The sequence below is a fragment of the Malurus melanocephalus genome, unplaced genomic scaffold (assembly GCF_030028575.1).
Source record: "Malurus melanocephalus ecotype Western Australia unplaced genomic scaffold, MMel_1.1 scaffold_542, whole genome shotgun sequence".
In the NCBI taxonomy this organism is placed as follows: domain Eukaryota; kingdom Metazoa; phylum Chordata; class Aves; order Passeriformes; family Maluridae; genus Malurus; species Malurus melanocephalus.
Genome location: NW_026623774.1, coordinates 162133 through 177331, shown reverse-complemented (window position 1 = coordinate 177331; position 15199 = coordinate 162133). Strand labels below are relative to the sequence as shown.

At 40.0% G+C, this 15199-nt stretch overlaps 1 protein-coding gene across 2 annotated transcripts in view; it reads right to left on the bottom strand.

Moving 5' to 3' along the window:
• PPARG (peroxisome proliferator activated receptor gamma) overlaps positions 1-15199 on the bottom strand; it is a 56214-nt gene that overhangs the window by 16348 nt on the left and 24667 nt on the right. For both annotated transcript variants that reach the window (XM_057381961.1, XM_057381960.1), the window contains exons 2-4: positions 7289-7516; positions 5453-5622; positions 3944-4082 (exon numbers count right to left, since the gene is read on the bottom strand). In XM_057381961.1, coding sequence (XP_057237944.1) covers positions 3944-4082; positions 5453-5622; positions 7289-7508 — 529 coding nt within the window. In that variant the 5' untranslated portion in view covers positions 7509-7516. The remainder of the gene's footprint in view (positions 1-3943; positions 4083-5452; positions 5623-7288; positions 7517-15199) is intronic.

Here is a 15199-nt window from a genome sequence, read left to right as displayed (position 1 = left end):
GATGCCTTCTTTCACTTAGCACTGGTTTTTATTTTTATTTATTTATTTTATTAGGTGATACTTTCCTGAGACGTGTTTTGAGATATTTGCATGAAAAGTGTTATCAAACTCAAATATTATTTATTACTTTCCTATTGGTTTCAGTACACTTCCTAGCAGGAATCATACCTGATTTTTTTCTCAGTGTTTTTGAGAAATTGCATAACTTTTACATATAAAGTTATAAAAAATCCCCATGAACATTAATGTTAAATTAGAGCTTTGTCTTCAGTGTGCTCAATTTTATGAAGTCAAACCCCTTTAAATATAATCTGTTTTGAAGGTAAAGCCCATAGACACAGAGGAAGACTATAAAATGAGACAYGATAAAAGCTGCAGAGAAATTTGGTATGTATTTCTGAGGAATAACTGCCATGGGGCCTCGTGATGCTCATTTTTCCACAAAGAAAGATTATTTTAAAYCCCTTCTGTGTGAATGAAGATGGAGAAAATGCACCCACAAACAAAAGAAGGAATGAGAATTGCTCCCAACGGCAGCACAGAAACCTCAGAGCAGCCCAAACCCCCGCTGGTATCACAGGGTGCTGAGCAGGGGTTATCTCCCACTGGCCCAAACTTGGGCTAAAGTTTGTTATGCATCTTTAATTTTGCATGGATTTTGGGTTTACTGACAATCCATCATTCCCACATGGGATTGTTTCCTTCTAAATGGGTGTTTTCAGGATGGGTCAATAGCAGTGGATCTTTCATGCCCCACTTTTAAACCCTGTACCTCTTTCAAGAACATGTGTTTGGAAGATTTCTGATATAATTCATGAATGTTGAGAATGAATTTTCCTAAAGAAAAGGTGATCACAACTCAAAGGTATATTTTAAAYATAACAAYTCATTATAAAGTATATTTTAAATATAACAATTCATTWAYAACAAGGAGAATTRTGAAATAAGCATTCCTATMTTACAATATCACAAACACAGAATATATTTTATAAATGGGACATTAGTTTCAGCAGATTCTGTCCGAGGTCTGTTAGTAGTGGAGGCATAATTTGGGGCAAAATCAATTTTGTGGGACTGGCCAAGCAGTTYTCCTTTGGGAAAAACCAGCATCACTGTCATCTTCAGGGGATTGAGAGAAAATCAGGGAGAGGTCAGGCAGTGGGAGGTTTATGGGAGGAATTGGGAAAGTGGGATTTGGGATGAGAGGGGAAGAAGGAGRGGCTGATGATGACACTTAGGCTGGGAGCAGGAGAGCCTGGGAAGCGGATAGGGCAGGCAAAGCCCAGGAGGGGTGGGAAGGGCAGGGAAAAGCCTGGGAGGTTGTGGAAGAGCTCTGGAAACCCAAATGGTTGATATGCTGGGAGGGTGGAAGGGGTTCAGGTGGCAGCTTMTTCCCCAGTAATCCCAGCCTCTGCAAGTCTGGGCAGCAGCCTGCAGCTGGAACGTGAGATCTCTCCCTTTCCTCTGGCACTCCTTCCTCTCACTTGGGTTTGCAGGATGTTCCAAATGTCAGCAACAGAAAGCCAACAGTGAGTGCAGTAAGTCACTCATGCTGCCTTCTATCCTTTGGCTTTCTGTGCGAGAACTACAATATTTATCTTTTTGCCAGATTTTACTGCTTGGAGAAGTTAAATGTAAAAAAAAAAAAAGATTGTTTATAGGCTTTTCTGTAGGACATGGYTCTTCTGATTGTCTGGATTGTTTCTGAGCATAAAGGAGACCCCAAACAGACCATAAATCTGGCTTCTTCCATGAGAAAACACAAGATGCAGCCAGGGGGGATACCTGTCTGAATTTACTGTAGGTATGTGCCCAGATTGAGCAATTCCTGCTCCCAGAACTGATACAGACACATTGCCACGTGTTCTCTTTATTCCCACTGCAGTAGTTGGGTTAATATAAGCAGTACTTTCAGCAGAAGGGAACAAAATAAACGACATTTCTAAACTGAAGGAACCAAGCTGCTGCTCAGGGGMACTTCAGAGTGCAATCTGCACCACTCAGGGTTAAACCCAGAGCAACACTGTGGCTAGGGAAGGAAAGGAAAACAATATTCCAAGCCTGAGAACACTGGTGTCTTTTTTAACCTTTAGCCAAGTGGTATGTAGCATTTAGACGTGAAAAAATGTGGCTGTAGCTGCTGAGTGTCTCCTTGCAGTCCCCCTTTTTGTCCTGATCGTTTTGCAATAATACATCCACACAAAGACAGAYATAGATGGGAACCCCGAGGCACAAATAACCCACATTCTGCTTTAAAGCATGTAAAATTCACAGAATTTCCCTACCCAAGTGGCTGAACTGTAATCTGTAGATGTAACATAAAAATGAGTCTCGGTGTCATTGACCATATCCAGTGTTGCTTTTCTTTATGTTTCTGGGGTCCTCAAAGGTGAAATTGAGATATTTTTTATAAATTATCAAGGAATGAGGGTGTTMTGTGCAATGCAATGAAACCAGAGTGGGCAAAAAGAAAAAGGCAGATGTAGAAGACAACCTRTGAATAGAAACACTGACTCCTTGTTGGAGAAGTCCTAGTTGGAGCAAAGGAAAATGTTCCCTGGAGCCCTGGGACAAATGCCTTTGCCCTTTTCCTGCCTCTCCCTGACTCCTATAACCCTGTTGGTGACACAGCTCCTGCCTGAACAGCAAAAATTGGCCAGTGAAATATAATTTTAAAGTTATTCTATATGTTACAAGGCAGAGAGAATGGTCTGGGCCATCCCCCTCCTGATGGAACTGCACACGGATCCCATCAACCCAACTGGGAGCTGGGTTGCCAGGCTAGGGGAGAATTTGGCATGCACCATGAAAATAGTAATAATAATAAAAATAATAATAAAAATAATAATAAAAATAATAATAAAAACCCCTTCTGAATTACTAGAAAAATACCCACAGTAGCATTTCAAAATTAGATTTATTTTTAAGTGTTGCTGTTGCATCCCAGGAATTTGAAAACCATATTTTCTATTAGCAAAACATTTCCCATACCAATTTACATTCAGTGCATGGATTAACTTTGCAAACCACAGCACAGCTTTCCTCTTGGGGACAGTACACTCATTTTTCATATTGAAAATAATGAAAGTTCTAAAAAAACCACAGAGAAATTATTTTCCCAGTCATGTTTGCAATTCTTTACCCTTAGAATTACATAAGTCTCTATGTTATGACATTTAATTCCTGTTTTTACTCAGCTTTGCCAAAGCAAGGCAACAAAGAATCTTCATTATGTCTTGCTGTCCAAACATTCATAAGTATTTCCACATGAATTGCTCTGTTAATTTTTTAAGTTCACAGGGACATTCTTCTAAATTCCATGCAAGAGAGSAGTAATTGTGATATTCTTCCTGCCATGACTTATGGTAAAGCAGGCAACCACAGCTGTGGGTGTCCTGGGAGGGAGGAGGACTGAGATTTTTAAAACTCTACAACTTTTGGCCCGATAATTTCAAATATGTTGTGTTTTAGTGCTAACTCAGGGATGCTTGCCTTTGGTAAGTGGCCTATGCAGTAAATTCAAGTTGTTGTTATTCACAAAGCTTCAGATTCTTTAAACCAGTGTTCAAAATTAAGTTTTTGATTTCTAGGAAAGGCACTTGAGCTCCAGCAGGCAAGAGGGTCTGATCAGAAAATAAGATAATAAACTGAAAAATAGCAATTACACAAGGAATACATTCAGGAGGAGCTGCCAAAAAAAACCCAACCAGTTCATATGTTACATTATGTATTACAGCAAATCTCCACCTATCTGCTTGTGATGTTGAAAGCAATCTCCAGCCATACAGAGGCTCCTGAACTCAGGGCAGCCTCTCTGCCATGCATTTCTAAACCACCTGCTGTGAAGATTCTGGCATCCAAGCAGCACATTCAGTAATTGTGTTAACRTTTCATGTTATTTTTCAGATGACCCATCAGTGATTTAAAATCTGTGTGCACTCACCATTGTGTGACATTCCAACGGCGAGGCATTTCTGAAAGCGGCAGTACTGACATTTATTCCTGCTTTTCTTATGGATTCGGCAGTTTAGATCACACCTGTCGTAAATGAGCTTTAACCTGATTGTTCTTCGAAAAAAACCCTGCAGGAAACACAGAAACATGGAAAAGGATGCAAGAAGCTGAAGGTGCCATCTCTCCCTTCTCCACACATCCAGAGCACCTCATCTGATCCAGATCAGATGGATTTCCAAAAGAAGCAAAGCTCCTGGGACCATCCTGWTTGCTCCTGTTTTATCAGTTTGATAGAGGGGTAAAATGCTCAAAAAGCTGGCAGAGCTTTAGGGAATCAATAGGGTTTAAAGGGCATTAAGGATATCAAGCTCTACAGCAGTGCTGACATGAAAAGCACAATTCCAGAGGAAGCAAAGCTCCTTTTGTTTCACTGCTCATGAGACCATTTATTACAAAGCAAACATGACCCTTTCAAAATATAAAATTTATTACCAACGTAGATTTATTTGTAACAAACCAAAAATTCTGCCAAAAGCAGTTCCATATGTAATAAATAAAAAATTGTAGCTTATTTATCTTTTTGCAGTTTAAAGATGCCTTTTCAGATGACTCACAATTAATTAATAAAGTTTATTAGAAGTTATTACCCTTTTTTCCTTGTAAAAATTATTTTTTCCTCACAGGGAATGAAAAGAGTAAAAGCATAACGCCAACTTTTACTTCTATAATTAACTGTAATTTAAGTAATCAACTTTATGTTCATTGCTTTATGTGTGCTCCTAATTCACAGCTGAGATTTTTATTTAAGCTCTGGATTGTTTTGGTTTTTTTTGGTTACTTTCATCAAGATACTAAAAATGGAGAAGATGGGAATTTCACATTAAACTCTGATGTTTTTCTTTGAACTCAATGAATTAATAATTTATTTCTCTGACATTTCTCTCATTCTTGAGGACTGCAATTTTGACACCGTTCATTTGTCCTTTATGTGTTATAAACATTAAATATTGCTGACAGAAAAAAGCCAGTGGAGTTTTGAAGCACAAAGCCACATTCTTAATACAGTTAGACTTCTTTGTAGTCACCTAAAATGTGTCAATTGGGTCAAGAAACTTGAATCAATCACAATAACAGAACCTGAATTTAAAATTGCTCAGAGCTTTGCAGTTGGTCGTGAATTTGTTTTTGCTGCGCCCTAAGAATTCAGATTCTGCATTTGACCTCCAGGTCAGGAGGAATGAAATATGCTTGCATGATTGACAAAAAAAATTWWAAAAAAATYAMAAAAAATGGAATAGATCAATAACATCAAGAAGAAAAAAGAAACTACGTTTTAAAAAAACTCCTGCTTATTAAGTCATAAAGTTTAGGTGGGACAATTTACGTAAAGACCTAAAACTTTTTTTAAAAATAAAGCACAGATGTGTTGATTTTACCAAGTGATTATTCAGGTGAAAATAATGTTAGATCTTCATGAAAACGCCTTTGTGGCCCTTACCTTGCAGCCCTCACAGGCGTGCACCCCGTAGTGGAAGCCAGAGGCCTTGTCCCCGCACACGCGGCACTCGATGGCCATCAGAGAGTTGGAAGACTCTTCGTGAGGTTTGTTGTACAACTGAACCTTTTCTGCAAAATAGGGYGGGGAAGGAGGCTCCATTTTGATTGCACCTGTGTGTAGAGAAGGGTTAAACGATAAATTCCAATTAAATACATGGGAGAAGCAGCAAGGAATAATCACAAAGCACCCCAGTGAACTTGGGATGTGATTCTCAGGTTGGCTCCACGACCAAACCAGMAGCAAAGGCTGCTCAGGGATGGAAGCTGGACCTGCATTCCACTGGCTGAAAAAGCTGGAAGGGGCAGATTGTGATGGACAAAGTGTGTTACAGATCCAGCTTGCAGCTCTGTAGGCTGGAATGGTTTGAAGACAGGGATATTAAAAATTCATGTATGGAGAACTTAGGCTTTGTTCAGTCTCTAATCTGATTGTATTTCTTTAAGATGTTGAGAACTACTGCAGGGAGATGGGCTGGAGTGACTAATCTGCTCTAGAAAATATTTAAGTATCTGATAAACCTGGATATTGGATAATTTATGTATAGGATAATATAATTTTGACTATTTCAAGGAATTTAGCTCTCTCCTGGGGAAAACTGTTCAACTTTGGATGCAGTTTAAGATAATTTTTCTCTTCTGACAGCTTCTAATTAAGAGAGCAATTTCTAATATTGAGCAAGCTCAAACAAGTAAATATGATGTCTTTAAAYCACTCATTACTGGTCACAGGAGAGAGCTGGGACATTTGACAGTTATATTACATCAGGAGGGATGTAACAGACACAATATTAAATAAGGGGAATATTTTAGTTTTTCCAAACTGGRAAGATTTATTCCTATATAAACTAARTAGAAATCATTTAAGTAAAKATGAGGTGGATTTATGYCATCTAAACTCTTTAATAACTGCTTGACMATTAAGTGTTATGAATATTTCTAATTAAACAAAAGAAAAATAAATTGTTATCTGGAAAAATGTCCATTCATTTATTGCATCGATAATGCAGAAATACACAGCACCTGCTTCACTGTAAAACCAAAATTAAATAGCACAATTTTCCCAGCAAGAATTCCTTGAAAGAGTTCCTGTACAGATTACTACAAATAAAAGTGATGTCAGAGCTAAGAAAAAGCAGATCCTCAAAAGAGTTCCAGGCACAGCAACCTCACATTCCTACCCTGAGCAGGAATGCAGTAACAATTTATTTAGGAATAAGTCACTTCCTTTCTTTGAAGGAGAGTTTTGTGTCATTTTTTCACTGTAAGTGATGAAAGAGCAGCRTGTTTCACAGCAAGTAAATAATCCAGGAGCTGTGATAAGAGTTGTAACAATGCTGTGACTCAGCTGTAGCCACTATTCCTACTCCATCAGTTCTCAGGCTGTTTGGAATGTAAAAGCTGCACATATTAATAATTAATATGCTACACATGCATGCTTGAACATCCAGGATATTTATTCTGCATTGTTTTTGAACTGCTCAGTTTGAAGCGTTGAGCTGCACACAAGGTACACGAATAGGAGGCAATGCAGGGTGTCCAATAAAATGTGTTTTATATAATTTTGGGTGCTTTATAATCCCCTTCCTAACTGCAGCTGTTGCTCTGGAAGGGTGAAAGTCTGCTGTGAGYAATCTGTGTTTTCTACCTGCCCTGCAAGGACATCTCTGCTGAYACAGGAGAGCTGAATTCTTCTGAATCCATTCGCTGCTAGTACACGTTCCAGGGAATGAAGGAAACATGGGCATGGAGGAAACACTTCAAAAAATGAAAAACTTACTTTGGCAATCCTGGAGCTTGATATCGTATTTATAATCCAGGCCTGACTGGTCAGTTCTGGCAAGAGGGAGATCTTCATAGTGCGGTGAGGAAATGCTCGAGAAGTCAACAGTGGTGAAGGGCTTGATGTCAAAGGAATGTGTGTGATCATCCATGGCTGACAGATCCACGGGGCTAATTCCAAAATTCATGGGCCAAAACGGCATTTCTGTGTCAACCATTGTAATTCCTGTGAGCAACAACAGAAAAGAGACATTTTAGCAGCTGGTTATCTCCAGTGTGTTCAGCCCCAGGCTGAGCTCCAAGAGTCCCATGGCCAGAGGGCTGAGAGGCAAACTTGACCTGCCTCCCTCCATCGCATGAATATGAATAAAATTAGAAGTCTTCCACATTGTCAGTTTTGCAAATTCTGATTGTCATTCTTCCCAAGTGCCTGAAAATCTTAAGGATTTTTATTTTAAGAAAAAACCTCAAAGTAGCTGGTATGAAAGAGGGGTGGTTTTCCTACAAACAACCAGAAATATTTGAAAACTTTGCTCATTCAAGTTTGCCAAAAGTTTAATCCCAGTCTTAACCCCAAGGATAAATGAAATGTAAGTTATGACTTTTCAAATTCCATGTATATTTATGCAAATCTTGAAAGTGGTAAACAAATAAGAAACTTCAATCTGCAAAAATCTTCTGCAAATGGAGTGAATTTAGACTGAGATAGGAAATGTTTTTCCAAGTCCTCTTCTGACAGAGAGCTGAACCCAAASCCTTGATTTAGACATATTTCAACTATGAAAAAGTTTGTAAGTCACAGCAAGTGCAAAGACTATTTTATAACCAGGGTCTGTGTTTAATTTTCCACGATTTATAAAAAGAACATTCTAACCTAAAAATAGAAGAGATGTTACAGAACTAAAATAGCTTGGTCACTTTGGCTGTTTCATTTGGACTTTAGACCCAATCAAGTAAGAGGCCTTTAACCTCTAGATAACAGAAACTTTGATTTGATCTGCTTTGAATCAAAACTAGCCTGTCACACAGCCAAAAYTGCTGCTGCAAAATGAAGATATTGGAACAGAAGTGCTCTGGAATTTGGAGCTCGTCCTGTGTTTTGCCAGGTGAGTGAAGCTGTGAGTGCACTCCCTTTAGCTCTGTTAGAAAAGGTTCTGTTTGCCTTCCCTTGGGATTGTCACAATCATTTTCCACCTTTCAGGACTCCCAGCTCAGCCCTTCAATTCTTCTGCCTTGAATGTTGACAACAAAGGTTGCAGGGCATTTTTTAATTCTTAAATTTGAGATGGGAGATTCTCACAGCAGAGGGAACGAAGAGGTGCTACTGGACCCCAGCCACCCCCCATCCCACTGGATGGGAGAGAGTCTCCAGTTATCTTTAATGAAAGATCTGTCTGCAAGGACATAACAGGATTTCTAATTGCCACAAGTGACAATTCTTTCGAGAAAATACATGACAGCTCATCACAGTAGCTCAGAGTTAGAGATTGTCTTCCAAATGGTCAAGTTTCAAGTTCAGCACTCAAACCACGAGCACTGCCCAGGCTCCCCAGGGAATGGTCCCGGCCCCGAGGCTGCTCCAGGAGCTCCAGGAGCGTTGGGACAGCACTGCCAGGGTGGGATTGTTGGGGTGTCTGTGCAGGGCCAGCAGTTGGACTCCATGATCCCTGGGGGTCCCTTTCAACTCACTATTCTCTGATTCTCTGAATTTTTCTGTGAGTATGAAGTGCAAATCCCTGGCCATCAACACTGGGAACTGTCTTCCTAAAACTCATTTCCAAACAAAGCAACAAACCAGAACAGACTCCTTCTTAAGAGCCCATTTAGTGTAATGACCAGACMCATCTTTCAAAAATATAAAAATAACAGACAGCTGACATTTAAATCTGTTTATATTTTATATACTTATATATATAAGCAAGTGACATCAGGGTTATTATTTTCTATCTGGAGTGCTGCCTTAAACGTGAMGGAAGGATGGCTACAGGCACATTCCCAGTTCTGTCCCAAGCTCATCCTGGGGATTCCCAGGAATCAGCTAAAGGCACCCATGAGGTTGCTGTGTGCACAAAAACAACTGCAAGAAACCACATCATCACAGGGCAGGAGGACCCACACCCACAGACACCTCCTTGCCACTCATCTCACTGAAAAAGTAACAAGTTTTCCTGCATCYTCCATAAAACCTCTATAAAAACATTCTCACAACCTCAAAACCTTATAATTTTGTCTTTTCAAGATAAAAAGCTTCTGTTTGCAGACCCCTGTGAGCTGAACAGCGAGTTAGAGCTGAGCTGGATTTCCTTTCACACTCAGCCCATGGCTGGGATGTTCTGGAGAAGTTGATGATGTGTAACACCAGTAATTCTGTAAAACTCCTGTACCATTATAACCCAGAATGTGCATGAACTTCACTGGGTACAGATATCTCACAGCTTACAAAGACTCAGATAAGCAGGCAAGTCCAGAGGTCTGGCTTGCTACGCACAGCCTCCAAAATCTACGAGGTTGTAGTATTCCTTATCAGAAATCTTGTTTTCCAGTCAGCACAGTCAAATCATTTCAACAAAGTCTACCAAAAAATGCCACAGTGGTGTTGTGGTCAAAGTATTTCTAGCCTAGAACTGTGATGGTTTGGATGSTTTAGATTACATTTTAGAAGAAGCAAAATAATATAAAATAATTAGAAAGTAACCTGTCATTCTAACCATCACTGAATATGAGGAACTGTGTTCCAGTCATGCTGTTTTGTCCCTACTAATTTGATTTTTCTGTGTGTCTGTCCACATCACACACACATTCCATGTGCTGAGAACAGAGGAGATAGAAGTGCCGAGATTACTCTAAAGAGAAAAGCAAGGAATTGTGGCTGCACCAATCAGCTACTGCAGGTCACAAAGTAATTCCTCTTTATCCTACTCATGTTTCTGCTGTAAGGTAATAAAATCTGCAGTCAGCAGCCTTTTACAAATCTTTAGTCAAAAGCCTATCAACTCCACCCCTTCCAGAGGTTAACATCCCACGACTCCCAACATTAGTTCTCAGCTTCAGGCTTTGCTAAATAGTCCCTCCATTAAAGAAAAGGTCTACTTTCAGCTTTTAAAAATARTTSTGTTTGTTGTAATTTAATTTTGGATGTCCCCAAAGATACCTAGAGATGACCTATACATACACACACAGGTACATGTAAAGGCTTCTCTTGCAGCAGAAAGTGCTGACAGGGTGAAGTGCCTGAAGTTTAGTACCTGAAGTGTGTGGGGTTTACTCAAAATAAGAGGTTGGTCTKTACATTTTTAGTGCTTTACTTCCACTGAAATCAGCAAATTTTGTGTATTCTCAAATCTGAACTGACAATGCTTTGGTTCTGTACAACTGACAGGGATGGAACATCCACTCCCAGTCTGGCAGGACCCAGGAGGACTCAGGAAATTTTCCTGGAAGCACAGATGGGACAGTCTTTGCCTCTGAGGCCTCCAGGTAGGGAAAGCCCAACTCTCTTGAGGGATGTAACCTTCTCCAAGAGCAGGGCAAGATGGAGAGAGCAGGACAACACGTGGCTTCCACCTCATCTTGGATTCCCTCAGGGCTGTAAAAAACACAGCAAATTCTGTGCTTTCCCAGCTGTGGGGGCTGTATTTCTGTGCCTTCCTGTGATGTCTGTGAAAAGACAGCGTAAGGGATTCTTACCACACCTCATGCTAACAAAAGGACTCAAATATTTGGTTTTCATTCTGCACGTATTGGATTGGATCAGTCAAAAACAAAGCAGCAGCACTGTGACTCGCTGTATGGAGACATTGATTAATAGTTTTTTTTCAAAGATGACAGAAATTCAAGGTTATTAAAGGAATCCTGAAGATGTCACTGCAATAAATTACTGTAAGAACATCTAAGGTTAAAATAATCACAAATCAGCTGTTTGGTGYCTCTATTTCTGGATACCATGCTGATAATACAGCATTTCTTTATACAAACCAGCTAGGAATCAATGATTCCAGAATAAAACTATTCAAAACCATTTCTGAATTGACCACATGAGAATTTCTAGGTTTGCTCAGATTTTGGGTATAAAACATAATGAAGCATTTCATTATAGTTTTAAAGTTCACATCTTCACATGTGACTTAAGCAAATTACGGGTATCTTGTTCAGTTTAACAACATTTTCTGTTACTGTAGAAACAATGATTTTCAATTTTCAGATGAATTTATATTAGAAATACTAAAAGGAAGGAAACATTTTCTGTGCCAATTTTACTCCTGCAGTATTGAAAACCAAAACGTGAACACTGTTCCTATGTTTAATGGTTATTTTACAAATACTTCCATTTGGTATCTAGTTCTACTTGGTTTTTGCTGTGTACTTTGTCTTTTTTCCTCCCCAGGAAAGAGGAATGACAACATTTTCCTCTGAAAAAAAAAACAAACCAAAACAAAAACTAATTGTAGTCTTCTCATGGCTTTAAAAATACCAGAAAACAACCAGGATTAACAAAATTCCAATGGACAAGCCAAATGAACCGATTAGAGAATGCTTCTGTAAAACTCCCACATCCCGTGTGACATCCAGGTAATAGATATGTGAGTATTTATCTGATTTAGAAGATTTTCAAGTGCAAAAATCATTCTCAGCCAGCAAGAAGCCATGCAGAACAGCAGCAGAGATGTTTTTCAGAAGTCAGATGGAGGARCTTTCACATTGAATCCTCCAAAAGAGCAGCAGTGAAGGAGATAATGCTGTTGAGACGATATTTAATAGTGAGCTGTGGGGCTGGCTGTGCCTTTGCTCTGCTGAATCTCCTGTAGAGCTGCTCTGTGTTATGGGCACAGGGAGGCCCTGAACTCCTCTGGTGCACGTTTGTCTGACTGGGAGCCACCRTCACAGCCACCCTTGGTAATTCTGCTGCTGACAGGGAGAAATCTCATCCCATTCATCAATTCATTCCATTACTGATTTGCTTTCCAATTCCCAGGACAGTTATTCCCAGAGTTTTCCTGCTAGGAAAACATGAAATGTAACACAGGAGATGACCACGGTATGAAAAACATCCTGGATCACGAGCTGCTCTTTACCATAAACACTACCTGTGCTCAGGTAACCTGAAGGGCCTGTTGTGCTGCATTCTAGACACGCTCTTTCCAGACAAAACGACCCAAATATCACCCTGCAGGTATTTAATGAAGCAACCAGAACATCCCAGCCCCACAGGAGTTACAGAAAATCAGAAGACAAAAATAAATGGAATAAAGCCTCTCAGTTTTGAAAYGTTATTAAAATCAAGGCAGTGGTAATAATGACATGATAGGGACGGGTATAAATATGGACAAAGAGATATATGATCTAAATGTTGGGATTTTTTCTTAAAAAACCCCATATTTCATGAAATAATTTGAATTTTGTCTCATATATAAATGTCAGAGTTTGTCAAGTAAACTCATATTCAAGTCCTGAAGAACTTCATGGGACTTCTACCAATTAACTTAATTAAGGCAGCTCAGACACTCTGTGAAATAATATCCTACATAAGTTGGTTGAAATCACACAACCATTCTCAGCTTTTTGGAAAAATTTAAAGATGGTGAAGGCACAGCTTGATATCCCCAKAGATTCAATTTATTTATCAATTTGGAAGAACAACAAAATATTTGATGCGTGCCTTGCAAAAACACATCTCCCCCGGCACCACATTCACTGTGTTAAAGACCTTCACTGATCTTGGAGAGAAGAAGGCTGCAGAAGGACTATAAAAAGACAGCAGACAGTCTTGTGATAACCCAGTTGCATTCCCCTTCCAATACTCAGTCCTTTCTTTGCCTCTGACACAGAAATTCTGTGTGGCAATGGTCAGGCAGCTCCAGCCAGTGTTTTATGGGTGCTGCTCTCAGGTCCCAGCTGCGAGGCACTGGGTCTGCCTTCGGACAGGGATTCACTGCTGGCCCTGGATTCACTGCTGGGCTCAGTTCTCCTGAGACTGGGAAAAATCCTATCATCACCTTGTCCTGTTCATTGAAMTGCSGGTTATTTAGAGGAAAATCACATCATCTTACTGCATTTGCTTTTTCCTGGCAAAAAATATTCAAGCTTTTGTGTGCTTTTTGTATTTGTCCAGTGATAGAATGTTAGCCTTCATCCCCTACCCTCCATTCTCTGTGTCACCAATAAAACATCCCTCCTCTTCAGCAGGCGTGGTATTATTCCCCAGATTTTTAATATTCCTGGTTATGCCTGAGTACAGTGGAACTCTAAGTTTTAAATCTTTAGGAGATGCCTTCTTCAATAATGMAAATGATATATTTTTCACTAATAGMAGCTSTCATTATCRTGGACTTTATCYAATACACAACATTTCTATAAAACTGAGATAATTTTGTTTTGGGCAAACCAAAGAATGTGAATTTTTCTGTATGTAAAACAATGACTCAAAGCTGTTGCCCAYTGTTGTTTCACACATTCCTGGCCTGCAGATTCCCAGTCTTCCCCTTTTCCCRGCACAGGACCTGAACCTCTCTGTGTCCTGTTGCTGCAGAGTCAGCAGAGGGAGCACAACGTAACTAAAAAAAACCTCTTTCCAAGAACTCCGCTGGCACAGCCAGTGATGCTCCTAAACAAACAAACAAGGGAAGAAAAAAAGGACGGAAAAGAGTCTCGGTGGCTGATGCCCCCAATTCTGGGCTTGACACAATCAGTGCTCTGCCAACTGCAGCAGGAAGAGCAAAGTAACAGCACCAAAACCATAAAGCCTTGCTTTAAAAATTCCATTACAGAATTTTTATTGCTTAAAAGGAGAGATACAAAGATTTTATTTTCTTTTTGTCTGTGCACATACTCAAAACATTGTTAGAGTTCAGGGCAGAAAATGTTTCAGTGATGTGTTGCTGAACAAACACACTGACAAGCAATACATTGTCAGGGTTAAAATAGTTATTCAAAGCARTCATTTCCCAAACAAATGACACATTAGAAACCCCTATGGATGTGGGAAAAGGGTCCAGGCAAGAATAATAAATACTGACTGAATAAGTTGATAAATTTATGTATTTTAAATTCTGAAGGTTTTGAACCCTCAGTGCTGCCTTTCAGCACTTGTGGGCCCCAGTGTTGGGGAGGGACAGGAGCACCTCTGCAGCCACCCTGAGCCAGGCACACTCCTGGGTGCACCACTGCCTCACTACACCTGGCCATTTCCTTTTCAAGAACGAATTTGTCAAAAACATTTATAGGAATGAAAACTGAACTCGCTGCAGAACAAAAGAACACAAATTTTACGGATTTGTTTCAATTAGAGAACTCTAAAACTCCCCATGTCCTAATGTAGCTGTGAAAACAAATAAAATACCCAGTGCCTCTAGGAAACGTTGAGTTTCAAAGTCAGCACCACAATAAAAAGTGCCTTAGTGAAAAAATGAGTTAACAAAGGACTGATAATGGCAAATCTTAACAGAGATGGCTTTAAAAGCGCTGCTGACTCCAAGCACATCAACACAAGAGATGATATTTTCTTCTCTGGTCCTCAGAGAAGGACCAGATCTGAAAATGGCCCAAAAATTAGTATGTCCACTAGGAAAGACACCAAAAAGACACCAGATAGAGAATGGAATAAACATTCTGTGTAACACAAGTGGTGTGGTTCTGGACCAAATGGATTTGCCAGCCTTGAAGCAGAGGAGAGGGGCTGTCCCAGCAGCASAGCCCAGGGAACACCGCAAGGGTTAATCACCGAGGAGGAGGGGCAGGAGCTTAGGAAAGGCTCYTCTTGCACCCACTGTCCCAACCTGCAGAACCAGCACAGGGCCCAAATTCTGAGAGCAAAAGGAAAAGCAGCAACCTGGGGCTGAGTGGAAAGTTACAGGTGTGACAGCAACACAGGTGCTCTCAGAGAAATGCACAAACACTACTGGGAGATGCACTT